This window comes from Carassius auratus, chromosome 14 (genome assembly GCF_003368295.1).
Source record: "Carassius auratus strain Wakin chromosome 14, ASM336829v1, whole genome shotgun sequence".
Lineage (NCBI taxonomy): Eukaryota > Metazoa > Chordata > Actinopteri > Cypriniformes > Cyprinidae > Carassius > Carassius auratus.
The window spans coordinates 23,738,300-23,750,649 of NC_039256.1; the positions used below are offsets into that span (position 1 = coordinate 23,738,300).

At 40.5% G+C, this 12,350-nt stretch overlaps 1 protein-coding gene across 1 annotated transcript; it reads left to right on the forward strand.

Moving 5' to 3' along the window:
• The first annotated feature begins 1,884 nt into the window (after positions 1-1,884).
• Positions 1,885-12,322, forward strand: LOC113114081 (uncharacterized). The gene is made up of 4 exons (XM_026280808.1): positions 1,885-2,518; positions 7,970-8,138; positions 9,180-9,383; positions 9,658-12,322. Exons 1-4 carry the CDS (start codon positions 2,288-2,290, stop codon positions 11,994-11,996), a joined length of 2,943 nt encoding a protein of 980 aa, XP_026136593.1. The 5' UTR covers positions 1,885-2,287; the 3' UTR covers positions 11,997-12,322.
• Positions 12,323-12,350: the final 28 nt, after the last annotated feature.

A 12,350-nucleotide genomic window follows, 5' to 3' on the forward strand; every position in this document is an offset into this window, starting at 1 on the left:
AATAGATGAAAACAGATTTTTTGTAAAAAATTCAAGAATCACTGAATGTATAAGCATCCATCTATAGCCTATAGGCTTCCCTCTCCCTCTCTCTCTCTCTCTCTCTATATATATATAGATAGATAGATAGATAGATAGATAGATAGATAGATAGATAGATAGATAGATAGATAGATAGAGGCTACACACACACACACACACATTTTTTGTAATCTTCTACAAATATTTTATTTTCCTAAGAAGAAAATAAGTCACATGGTTACTTTTGGAAGGATGATAGACTCTTCATTTTTGAGTGAACTGTCTTTTGTGTTTTTGGGATAGATGATGAGGTTAGTATGTTACAGACCGCATAACCATCGTGACACAGAGCCCAAGAGCCTCAGAGTTTGGAATAAAAGCCAGTTTCTCACTTACCCTAAGGCCCATCATCACCATGCTCCCATTCTCAATGAGGTCAGAGAGATATGAAATAAAAAATGTACATTATGTGCCAAATGGGCATTAGGCTATATGAAACAATAACAAGGCCAATAGGGTTTGGCATATTAGTCTAAACAAAACTTTTTAAACACATTTACACCTCACTGGCTCAACAATATATCTGCTGAACCACTGAGAAGTAAAACTCTGTTTAAAGCGTTTAAACATAACTATACCATGAAATTTCAAAGCAGACTAAAGAGTTACCCTCTTTTTTTTGTATTCAAATCCGTCTAATGTATGCAAAATAGATAATATAAATTATTAGGATTTTAGAAAGAGAAATTATGTTTGTGGGATAAGAAGATTAAGAAATAACCTGAAGTGGAAGAGGACTGCCTTGATTTGAGGTTCCACATTTTGATGGTTTAAGAAGGAAGTTTGCTTATGAATAGTCAAGTTAGTTTTATTTTCAAAAGTGATGAAAGAAGAAAGAGCTTATATGCAGAAAATATTGTGCTATAGGCCTGCTTGATATATTTTGTTTAATCTTATTTCAGAGGCAAATGAATCACAATTGTAACTGTTTTCTAAATTAACAATTTGATTGTACATGCATCATGCTGAAACAAGTCTTATATTATCTATTTATTTTCATCTGATCTTTTCATTTGTGATTTGGTTTCAGTACTAAACTCTACATCCAACATGGATAGACCTATATGGAGTATCCTATACTTTGACTATATTTGACTAATCTTCCTATACCCTTGTGTCATTGATTAAACGATTACTGATGGAAAGCTTGTTTGGTGTGTGTTAGACAGGCAGATACTGTCACCTGCTGGCTAGAAACAGGCTTTCTTTTGTGTCGACAGTGGATGTTCTCGTCGCATAGCAGCGGATAGAGGAACCTGCTCTTTGAAACCAACAAAACCAAGCGGATATTTGATCATCTGGAAAAGTACACAAAGTAGGCTAATAGCCTACACGTCATAAAAGTAACAGCATATCCTGCTCTTTTCAATCACAACGTGGGTCAACATGTTTTACTTTATTCACTCACAGTTGAACGTGATCTAATATTTATCTGGTAGTTGTTCATGAATAATTTAAGTGAAGGAATCTTTCCATGAACTGATAAATTTTTGCTTCTTGAATCGCGCAAAAGAATCTTTCTAGTGAACGAATTCAAAGACTCAAATACATTTGAGTCACTGGGGTGAATCAAATATCTGTTCCACTAATTTTTAGTCTTTAAATTTGATAAATGAGCACAATTCAAGTTTGTATTAAATATTAGGCAAAAGTACAGACTCAAGACATCATAATAACTACAAGCAGATTCACATTCCTCGTCTTAAAAAAAAAAAAAAAAAAAAAAAAAGCTAGTCAATCAATTCGGTTCGAAAACTTCCCGTCCAATCAGCAGCGAGTTTTCGCGTCTAACTCCTCCCCATTCATACTCTTTTCTTCACAGCGGTGTGCTGTGTGCAAGACTGTCGCATATATGATTCAGTCAACATCATCTTCATCTTCATCATCATGAACCGAATGATAGCTGACGTGATGGTTGTGGCGTCTCAAAATGGTTAGGTGGGAAATCATTTTTGGGAGGTGTATATTAAGACCTTAAAAGTATGCATTTGTTACATGTGCCTCAGTGCGAAAGTTGAGTTGCGACCTTACCGCATTTTCGTGATATATTGTTACGGACTCTGAATTTTAAGCGTCGGCTCCGGTGTTGCTCATGTCGCACAGCGCTCATGCTGCATTGACAGTCGGTGCTCTGGCTAGAGGCGAACAGTGAGCCCTTCCGTTCACCGACCACCGTGTCTGTCTACAAACCGATTTTGCGCGCACAATGGCCGGTCGCCGCGGTTGTGTGAATTCATTATGGTCGGGGAGCGATCGGGTTCGTATCGGAGAGCGGCTGAAAGCCACTCTGGCCGGCATATTGGAGCTGGACCTTCTCAGAGGACGACAGCTGGAGATGGTGGATGCGGTACTGGACATGAATGGAGCGCCCGCTCACCACGGGGAAGGACCGGAGAGCGCCGCCGAGGAATGCGCCGCAACCTCCCGCGGGCAACAGGTCAGTGGGGACGTGGGAAATTCCGAAGGAACATAATGTTCCTCGTAATTTTAACTTTGATCTCCTCTTAGAGGTGGAACCCTGCTGGTGGCACCTGCTTAACGTTTCGGTGACTGTAGCATCCAGTGGATCCCAGGTTGCATGACCTATGCTGGACGCTGCTGTTTACATTTCAGACTTGTACACACCTTTGTCTTCAACTTGTCAAGGTTGAGTTGGAGTGCACAGCTATTTTGGGACCCTGCATACAATGCATGTTAATTGTGCCAAATGCAAAATCCCTTCTAGTGGAAATTAAATGGAGGAGTGGGGTAAGCTGTGTCATTTTTAAGGTTGCATCTGGGAAAGGAAAATTTGATCTATTACGTCCGATTATAAATCAGGACGCATGTTATCAAGTGAAGTGAGAAAACATCTATTAGAAATGTGAAATATGACTTCTCAGAAAAAAAGAGTGGCTTCATGTTGGGGTTAAGTTGAGTTAATGCAACATTAAGATTTTACACACAAAATATACTAAACTAGTTTACTAATATATTACTCTCATTCCAATGTCTTAATTTTTCAGATACCACCCTGGACATCTTTTATTTTTATTTTGAATATTTGATTGTACAAACAATGTAACATTTTGCAGTTATATTTTTAGTAATAGTTCCATTCCCCCCCCAATTCAACATTATCGCGAAAATGCTTTATTTAATAATAAAATAATTTGCGCAAATTTTACGTGTTTTTTTTTTATGCAGGCAATTCAACGACTGAATTAATCTGCTTTGATATGAAATTAATTTAAGCTGCTATTTTGAAAAAAAACAACTTTTGCATACAAAAGAGAAAACATAAAGTAAAAAAAAATACTTTTTATTTTTTCATGTGCATTGCTCAACAGTTGGCACCTGTAAATGAAAGGCTCTTTCTAAACATATGGTCGTGAAAAATTACTCCGTTTTGTAGAGTGTGGCACAGTTTACCCACTGGCACATCTTTCCTCACTATTAGTCCATTTTTAATTTACACATAGGTTACTCTCTGTATATTGTACAGACCGTTCAGTTAAAAATGTTAATTTTTGCCATGGTGATGTGGCAGGGCTCTTGACCAGGTATGGAGGACTGATAACAGGAGCAGTTCACGTGTGTGCTTGTGTAATGAGAGGAGGAGGGAAGTGTATGTGAGAGTTGACAATAGAAGCACCATTGTGTGTTTCCATAAAATGGATTGTGTGCAAGTGAACTCAAGCGAAGCTACAAATGTGAAAAGCATTTAATAGTACTAAATAGCTCATAAATTATTTCTCATGTCCTTCATTTATTATTGGGCATTTATATAATTATCCGGTATCTCCTAGATCAAAGTGATGTGATTAAGAGTGTCTCTTTCATGGCATTTAAAATTGTTTTCGCAATTACAAAAGGCTTTTGAAGGACACTTACAAGTAGCCATTCAGTCCAGCAAAATGTGCGCATGAGAAACGGCAATATGTATCATGAGACAAAAGCATTAGTCATCATCGGGGCAATGTTGTTGCCTCTCCACCTACGCGACTTCCATTTGCATAAACACCACATGGAGAAATGTTTCTGTTGTTGGCGTCACAGATATCACCTCTCCTCTGCTACCCGCTGAGGGAGAGAGAGGATGGAGGGAAATGGACAGAAAGATGGAGAACGGGGGTGTGCCATGCAGAGCAACTGATATGTTAACCCCTCGCTAGATTAGACTTCTGTGCAATGGCTGAATGCAGCATCAGATTTCAAAGCTTGTATGCATATTTCGTTTTACTGACATTGTTTTATTAGATGGATTCTATATATATGTTTTTCACTTTCAGTCAAAGAGTGGATTGCTCTGATTCAGTGGCTAAAAAGCTGTCTTCCTGTTGCCTCCCACAAGACTCACCTTGTTATTAAAATATGATGTTAAGCGATTTCCAGTGTCGGTGAGGGAATTGAATGAGTAATTCCTCTGTCAATTGAACTGATGGCCAGACTGGATATTTATCTCATTATTTCCATTATTTTATGTCCATTTGCATCATTAGCCTCATATAATGTACTTTCCATGTGCCAGAGCACTCCTTCGTGAATTGATCGGTAGCTGGAAAATGGCCAGTGCACCCTGTGTGAGACCCCTATCAGGTTTCCCCCATTGAGCAAATGCTTCTTCCAATTCCCAATTATCTCCTGGTGAAATGAAATCATTTGCAACTGTATACCGGGATAATGCAGTATAGATTCTGTCTAGATGTGTGTATGGATATATATGAACAAATTTGAACATTGGAGGCAAATGATACGTCTTTGCACATTTCATTCAGTGGTGGCAAGGAAAAATGAAACTGAACTCAAACTCAAAGGGTGACTATATGTTGTCTTTTTTTCTTGACATGTTCCTTGCTGGAATGGTCTAAAATGTCCAAGTGTTGACTTTATTTTACTATTCTTTTTTGATATGCTGAAGGTAATGACTAAAAAGTAGTTTAACTAGTAGCATGCAGGCATTTCACATAATCAAACCAGTTGTGGTGTGTAAGAAGATGGGATCTACAGAGAACGTTCAAACCGATGCAAATGTAACCTACATATAGTGTGTGAGGAACTGTGAAGAGAATGTCAAGAGGAAAACAAAGCCAAAACCCAGGCATTTCAAGCAATTTAGAAATCCTGTCACCCTAGATGGGTTTTTTGTCAAATGCATGTGGAAGTGTCAGTGCACGTGTTAATTCATATTCAACCAGCAAAGACAGAGTTAAAGTATTGCTGCTAAATCGGATGTGTGGGCGAGGAGAGGAGAAAGAGAGCGAGAAAGAGAAGGAGAGAGAGGGCAGGAAGAGAGGAGAGGCCTGACAGTTCTCTGAAGTGAAGTGGGGGAGGCAGTTATATCCAGGATTGGTGGTGGTTGGGAGGGAGGGGGTCTCATATAAGAGATGCCTCCTTCATGCTGTTCCTCTCACTAGGCAACCCATCCCCCGTGCTCTCTACTTTTATTCAAAACTTTTTTTTTTTTGCTATCTAGTCTGTTTATGCCTTCTCCATGAGTTTTCCACCTTTATCTTTTTCATCCCTGAATGTCCTGCTCACTCTTTAATCTGTATGTTTTTCTTTCCATTTATATTTTTAGTGTCCAAGACAAGATTGTGGCTGAACTGTTGGAGCAGAGATAAGCCTGGTCAAAGTCTGTCTTTCAAAACCCACTGTCCCCCGTCTTTTCTCCCTCTCTCCTTTGTTTCATCATCTGTCTTTCTCCACTCTCTGCTTATTAACAAGCCCTCCCCCGACTTTTCCCCAGTGCATCACCTGCATTGTCTGTGTAAAAGTCTGACAGAAGGTTGATCATCGGACTTAACAGGATAAACACAATAGTCACTTGGTTTGATGGGATGTGCTGCAAAGGTAGATCCCTTGCGATGGGGAGAGGTTGGGGATAACAAACAACTAACTCCATAAACCCCATGTAGATAAGTGTTTCAAAACTTCTGAATTGTAACCGAGACATTCCCTTGATGGATCTTAGTTTATCAGTCATTTAAAAAGGTCAAATGACGTTGCTAAAAAAGAACAGTATTTAGTGTAGTGAAATGTGTTTGCGGTTGAAGGTAAAAAGAAAACACATTATTTTTCATATACTGTATGTTATTATTTCTCCTCTAGGCCCTGCCTTTCTAAAAATGTGTTGATTTTTACAAAATGAAACGCACCGTAATTCCAAGACATGGCGGCTACGGCAGCAAGAATCAAAGTTTCTTTGCATGATTTTTTGGGCAGCGTTATGCAAATCTTCCCACACCATGACATAGACATGTGGGGGCGTGTTTAAACTAGGCGTTTTAGGAGGGTGTGGACAAGTCATCACTATTTATCTCTTTGGGTTTGAGACTTTAGTCTCTGAAACTTTAGGGATCTTATCTATTTCCAAACAGCTTGTAACAATTCAAAGAGAAAGGAAAACTTGAAACCACATCATATGACACATTTAAAATCCTCTCAGAAAACACCTTACAGGTTTATTGTTTTATACATCACAGATACATGGCTTCTATTCTGACATTAACGTCTGTTTCTGGTGATCCTATCACAAGTGGTCATCTGAGACATATTGCTGTTTACATTAGGTATATTGACATGCATCTCAAATGCACCTCCAGTGACCAGCTGTGATCGTATTTCAAGGAGAGGATCTCTGATTTCAGGGCTACGTACACTCATTATGTAAATGTGTTATTGCATGTTGATAAAGCACAACCATTTTTTACAGCACAAAGCACAAAATAAAAACAAATTTTAATTTTGGACATTATGTCTCGATGGGAATGCTGTTATTTTATTTGAGCATATTAAAGGTATAGTTCACCTAAAATTAAAATTCTGTAATTAATTACTTATGTTGTTTCCTTACCTGTAAGACCTTCGTCCAGCTTCAGGAACACAAAATGAGATATTTTTTTATTAAATCTCTGACCCTGTATAGACAGCAACACGATTGACATGTTCAAGGCTCAGAAAGGTAGTAAAGACATCGTTTAAATAGTTCATGAGACATCAGTGGTTCTTCTTATGTGCAAAGAAAACAAAAATAATGGCTTCATTCAACAATTTCTTCTCTTCTGTGTCAGTCTCCACTGCACAAACCGTGGTAGTTACGTTGATGTCTATAGAGGGCCAGAAAGCTCTCAGATTTCATCAGAAATATTAAATAGTTTTTATTAAAATATAAAGTTTTGTTCTGAAGGTGAACAAAAATCCTACGGGTTTGGAGCGATACGAGGGTGAGTATGTAATGAATCTTTTTGGTTGAACCCATTATTCACCCTTCATGCCGCCCCAAAAGTACATGGCACTCTTTTTTCAGATTAGGGCAAACAAATCTTTTTTATAAAAAGAATCCATCTCTGTGAGTTTATAATGCAAGTGGGTGTTTCGCCCAAAGTTAACACTTCAAACCATACGAAGTGTGTTGATTCTTTGATTCATCAGTGTGATAAATCAGTGTGTTCTGAAGCGAAGCGATAGGTATGTGTGATTTAAAAAATACTCATAATTTAAATGTTTTAAACTATAAACCATCTGATGTAGTACTTCACAACACTCATGAACCCACTTATGAGAATTTTCCTTTTTGGGTGGAGTACCCCTTTAAGAGTTGTTTTGTGTGGCACATTTTCTGTTTGTCACTGTCATTGATTTTGGGTGCATGTTCATGTCTGTGTATTCCAGATTTTTCAATCAGATGGTTATTTTCTTCTAAAACCTTTTGTTTTAGTGAAATACTCAATTGACAGGTGGGAGGCGGTCCTTTGCTGCTGTCTTGAATGCGTGATGATGGATTAGTGTTTAGCAACAAATGCAGTGCGATCACATGCATCATGATTGCATGTTTATACCAGGTGTAAACGAGGTCTTTGTGTCATCACCTTATCTTGTAGTAACATGACTCCTCCATCTGTTTCAGAATCTGTTACCTACAAACCCTGATCTGTCTTGCCTCAGCACGACAGGAGAGGGGATAAGCTCACGCTGGTCCACTCTGTCCTGGGACATCCCGTCTGATCTGCTGTCCTCTCCCACTCCAGACTTCCCTGGCACAACCCCGCTTGACTGCGACTCTAGACCAAGCTCAGGTGCTTGTACTCCAAATTAAACCTTTGGTGTTTTTAAAGAACAGTTCAGAATGTCTTTGTGTGGATACCTGAACCTGAAGCAGAGACTGGTTGAAATATCTCATCAAGATGCTTCTCTAAAGCTATTTTTTTTTCTTTTCTTTTTTTACAGAGGAATTGTGTGATTAATCATGGTTCCACAGTATTGTTTCTCTTTTTAGTATTTGGCATTTGAAGCATTATATAATTATTTAGTCACAGTTGGTTATTCTTAGTATTGTATTTTATTCAGCACTGTTAGTCAAAACCTGGTATGAAAAGATGACTAATATGAAACCTCAAAAATAAATATAAAATGTAAATACTAAGATTTATATTTAGAAAATTCATGAACACCGACTGGTAACTAGGGGAATTAAAGACACCCAAAGAACAAAATTGAATATGAGATATTTACATAAAGTCAAATTTGTTGTCTCTCTTCATCCAACAGAAAGTCAAAACATGCTACAGCTTAAAATATGTAATTTATTTTTGTTTTGTATGTAAAATAAAAGGGAATATCCAGGGAAACATATATTCAGAAATAATATATCTCATACCAATAAAAAACAATGTCTTGATAGTGCCACAAAACCACAAATGGCTTTCTTAGCTGGGATAGGAGAACATCGAAAAGAGTCACTTGAGCACTTTGTGATGAGATTAAACATACACAAGCTATGTAGATTCCTGTAGATCGGTGGAACTATGTGAAATATCTAAATCAAAAGCAGTTATTATTTAAGCCCTCTCTGAGGAATGAGCCCTGCATGAAATAGTAATAGATTTCACACAAGTGCATGACTCATAGCTTGGATAGCTTGGGGCTCTGTGATTCAGTGGTGACCTTTCAACTTCAACATGACACATAGTTTCTGTGTTTTTGGCAGTTCTCTTTTTACTTTGGCAAACATTAACCCAGGCTTTTTATGGCAAACCAATCATTTATATCATGTGTCAGCCCTGAAGCACTGCTCCCTCTAATGCTCTTAATTTCATCCATCATTCCCTTGTCCGCAGGTTTTTACTCGGTCAGTGGGAGTTCTCTGTCAGACTCTTGTTACTCTGTATCCAGCGAGGCGGCTCCTGGAGGGTCAGTGAAAGTCAGCTGTAGGCCTCGCTCTCTGGATCATAGTGCCACTCACTGGAGGGAGGCAGAGTCTCATGGTACAGAGTGTCCTGAGGGCACAGTCGAGAAACAAGAAAGAAGGCCCTTTTCTACTGGTATGACTTGTGATTTTTGTGAGTCATATTTCATTCAAAACCCAAAAGAAAGAAGAACTTAAAAACCCATTTCCCATTTATAAAAGCCAAAATTGTTAGAAATACTTATACCTGATGGTAGGATTTGTTGTACATTTTAATTTTGTTCAAGTTAATTTAAATACTTCTAAATAGCTTGCTGTTTTTTGATAGAAATCTTTACATTGTTCTTATTTAATATACAATAATAATGTAAATAATACATTTACAAACTTTTTTTGTTCTTTATGAACAGGGGATCTTGAGCTCAATAGCCTCATGTTCCTGACAGACCTTTGTTCCAGTTTGGGAGGCATTCATCCCGGCTCTCTTTTACCCTCTTCCAACTCAATTCCACAGCTTCAGCTAGACCCTAAATTTTGCTCTGACCTAGTTTCTCGGAAGACAAAAGAGGTGTACCCTTACCCTAGTCCACTGCATGCTGTGGCCCTCCAGAGCCCCCTGTTCACCACCTGCCAGGAACCTTCCCCCATCTGCCTCTCCCCCAGTCCAGAGAACGATCAGCCTGTGGAGCCAGGGCTTGAGCAACCTCCTGAGAAAGGCCAACCCCCAGCTTCTCCTTCCTTTACTCAGCTGGAGCAATACATCAACAGATTAGTCCATCAGCATCACTGCAGGGTGGCTCCTGAAACTTCCAGCCGTGGACCCCAAATAAACATCGCAGGAGCTGGTTATGAGGGAATTCACCCAAGAAGTGCTTCCTACTCCAGCCTGTCCGGAGGAAATGTTACCCCTTGCAGGTCTGTCCTGGGCAATTCAGCGAGAGTCAGCCTCAGCAGTATTGGTAAACGCGCAAGTCGCAATTCCATCAACCTAGGAAACTTGCCCTCCGTGACAGGGGAGGATTTCAACATCAGCCTCCACTTAAATCTGAATTTGAATCTGAATCCAAACCTGAACAAGACTTTGAGTGTTGATGCTAAAAATGTGAAAGAAGAGGTCTCAGGATCATGTGGGCATCTCTCCGCAAGTATAGTCACTCCAACTGCTTCCCCTTCCTCTTCGACGTCCACCATCACCAGCACTCCAAACTGGAGCAGGAGACCAAGGATCTCCACCTGCCCTTCTTCTGTGAACAATCGAGGGTCTCTGGAGATAACTGGAAAGAGTTTTAGGCAAATGGGATTCTCCAAGTCACTAGACTGGAGTGGAGCCTCGAGGGAAGAGGCAGAGGGTTGTCCTCCAACCAAAGCTTCAGACAGCCCTCCCAAACTTAACGAGGACTCTGCAGTAGTATGCGAAATCTCTCGTGTATCTGGCCTGCCGAGATCTGTAGTTCTTGGCTTGATGGAGGAGGGGGTGGAGTTGGATGCCGAATGTTTTAGGAGTGAACGAGAAAGAGGTGTAGGGTCTGCTTCTCCAACTAACGTTTCTACACTGCACTCCTCCCGCTCGTCATTTCAGCACCCGTTTGGATTAGATCGAACACCAAACGCCTGGGCAGGTGCAGGCACTGGACAGGATTACATATCTCAACAGCATCGCCTACAAGTTTCACACTCGGATTGCCATTCGGCACTGACGTCACAGTCAGGTAGCCCTCATTCGGACAATTCCGGTCACACTCCTACTCGTTCTTCTCCCATTCTGCCTTTCCCACATAATCAATCAGACTCCGCCTCCTCTCCAGGCTCCTCCCACAATAGAGTCCACTCGCCTCCTCGGCTACTTTCAAATTCACCCTTCACTCCTGCCCAGCTTTCAGTATTTCGGCGTGACTCCCCATCTCAATGCTCTCTTCCACGCTTTCACCCGTGTAGTTCCCCACTGGAGGGTCCCATTCGGCCTCGTGGAGGTTCCCTCCGGCAGAACGCTGGGGCTGGGTGGAGGCCTCAAGATAGAGGGTGGAGGAGGAGTGGGGATGGAGAGCGGCTCTACCAAGGCAAACATGCATCAAGAGAACTTATTCGAGCATCCACAGTTAGTAGCTATTCAGGCAGGGACTATGGCACTGGATGGGAGGATGAAATGAGCACTGAAACCCCTAAAAAAGGTGGAAAGTTTTGGAAGGGGTTCGAAACCCGATTTTGGGGACGAGAGGAGGAGGAGGAGTTTGAGCCAGATGAAAGAGCTGGAGGATTTGGTTGGAGGCACACCTCACTGAAAGAAAAATCATCCAGTAGGCAAGACCAAAGGGGGAACACCTCGAAAAAGAAAGGTACGAGTTGGGACAGTCGCAGTTCCAGCCTCCGGTTGTCCAGGCGAGCGCTATTTCGAAGCGAGTCTCAGGGAATTCTCGAGCCACATTCTCAGAAACGAGAAAGCAATCAGTGGCGTTCCTCGTTTGAGATCAGCCGTGCAGGACGGGGCTCTGAACGTGCTCGCAATCTTGTGAGAAAGGAGGAGAAACATCATTCTTCAACTGCCAGTCTTTTCCATCTCTCTCGTTCCCAGAGCCTGGAGGGAAGCAGTCACTCCCTTTCTCCTCTTTCGTCCCCATCGCTCTCGCCCTCACCACCCCCATCAGCTCCTCTCACCCGTTCCAGATCATTCCGTGACCTTGGAAGGAAAGTGTTTGGCTCTATGAGGTCCCTCAGTTTCAATAAAAACCACAAGTCGAAAAAGAAAGATTAATATGAACATTTCAAAATGGTAGAAACCAAGCTGCCAACTTTTCCAAACTTACAATTTTCTCTCTTTCTGCTTGCTTAGGTGCTTCTGCATGCCATGCTGTGCTGTGTCTATGTGCACTCTTATGGTCATAGTGGTGCTGGTGTTGTTTTAACTATGAACATATGCTTAAAAAAGCACTCTGAAGTATATGCTGACCAGATACAAAAAGATGTTGTTTGAACTTATGCTCAGGACTTTGAAGAAAAATTATAGGATTTGAAATGGTTGTTCAAGTGCTGAAACTGATGAAATAATGACAAATCAATAAAAGTGTTTCCAATTTAAAACAATCTTTACTGAATTGCTTGGCAATGA

Excerpts from the sequence above, each read along its gene's own strand:
- LOC113114081 (XM_026280808.1), top strand. The coding sequence starts at position 2,288 with ATGGCCGGTCGCCGCGGTTGTGTGAATTCATTATGGTCGGGGAGCGAT. Across the intron at positions 8,139-9,179 it reads CGACTCTAGACCAAGCTCAG|GTTTTTACTCGGTCAGTGGG; the intron begins GTGCTTGTACTC and ends CCTTGTCCGCAG. Across the intron at positions 9,384-9,657 it reads AAGAAGGCCCTTTTCTACTG|GGGATCTTGAGCTCAATAGC; the intron begins GTATGACTTGTG and ends CTTTATGAACAG.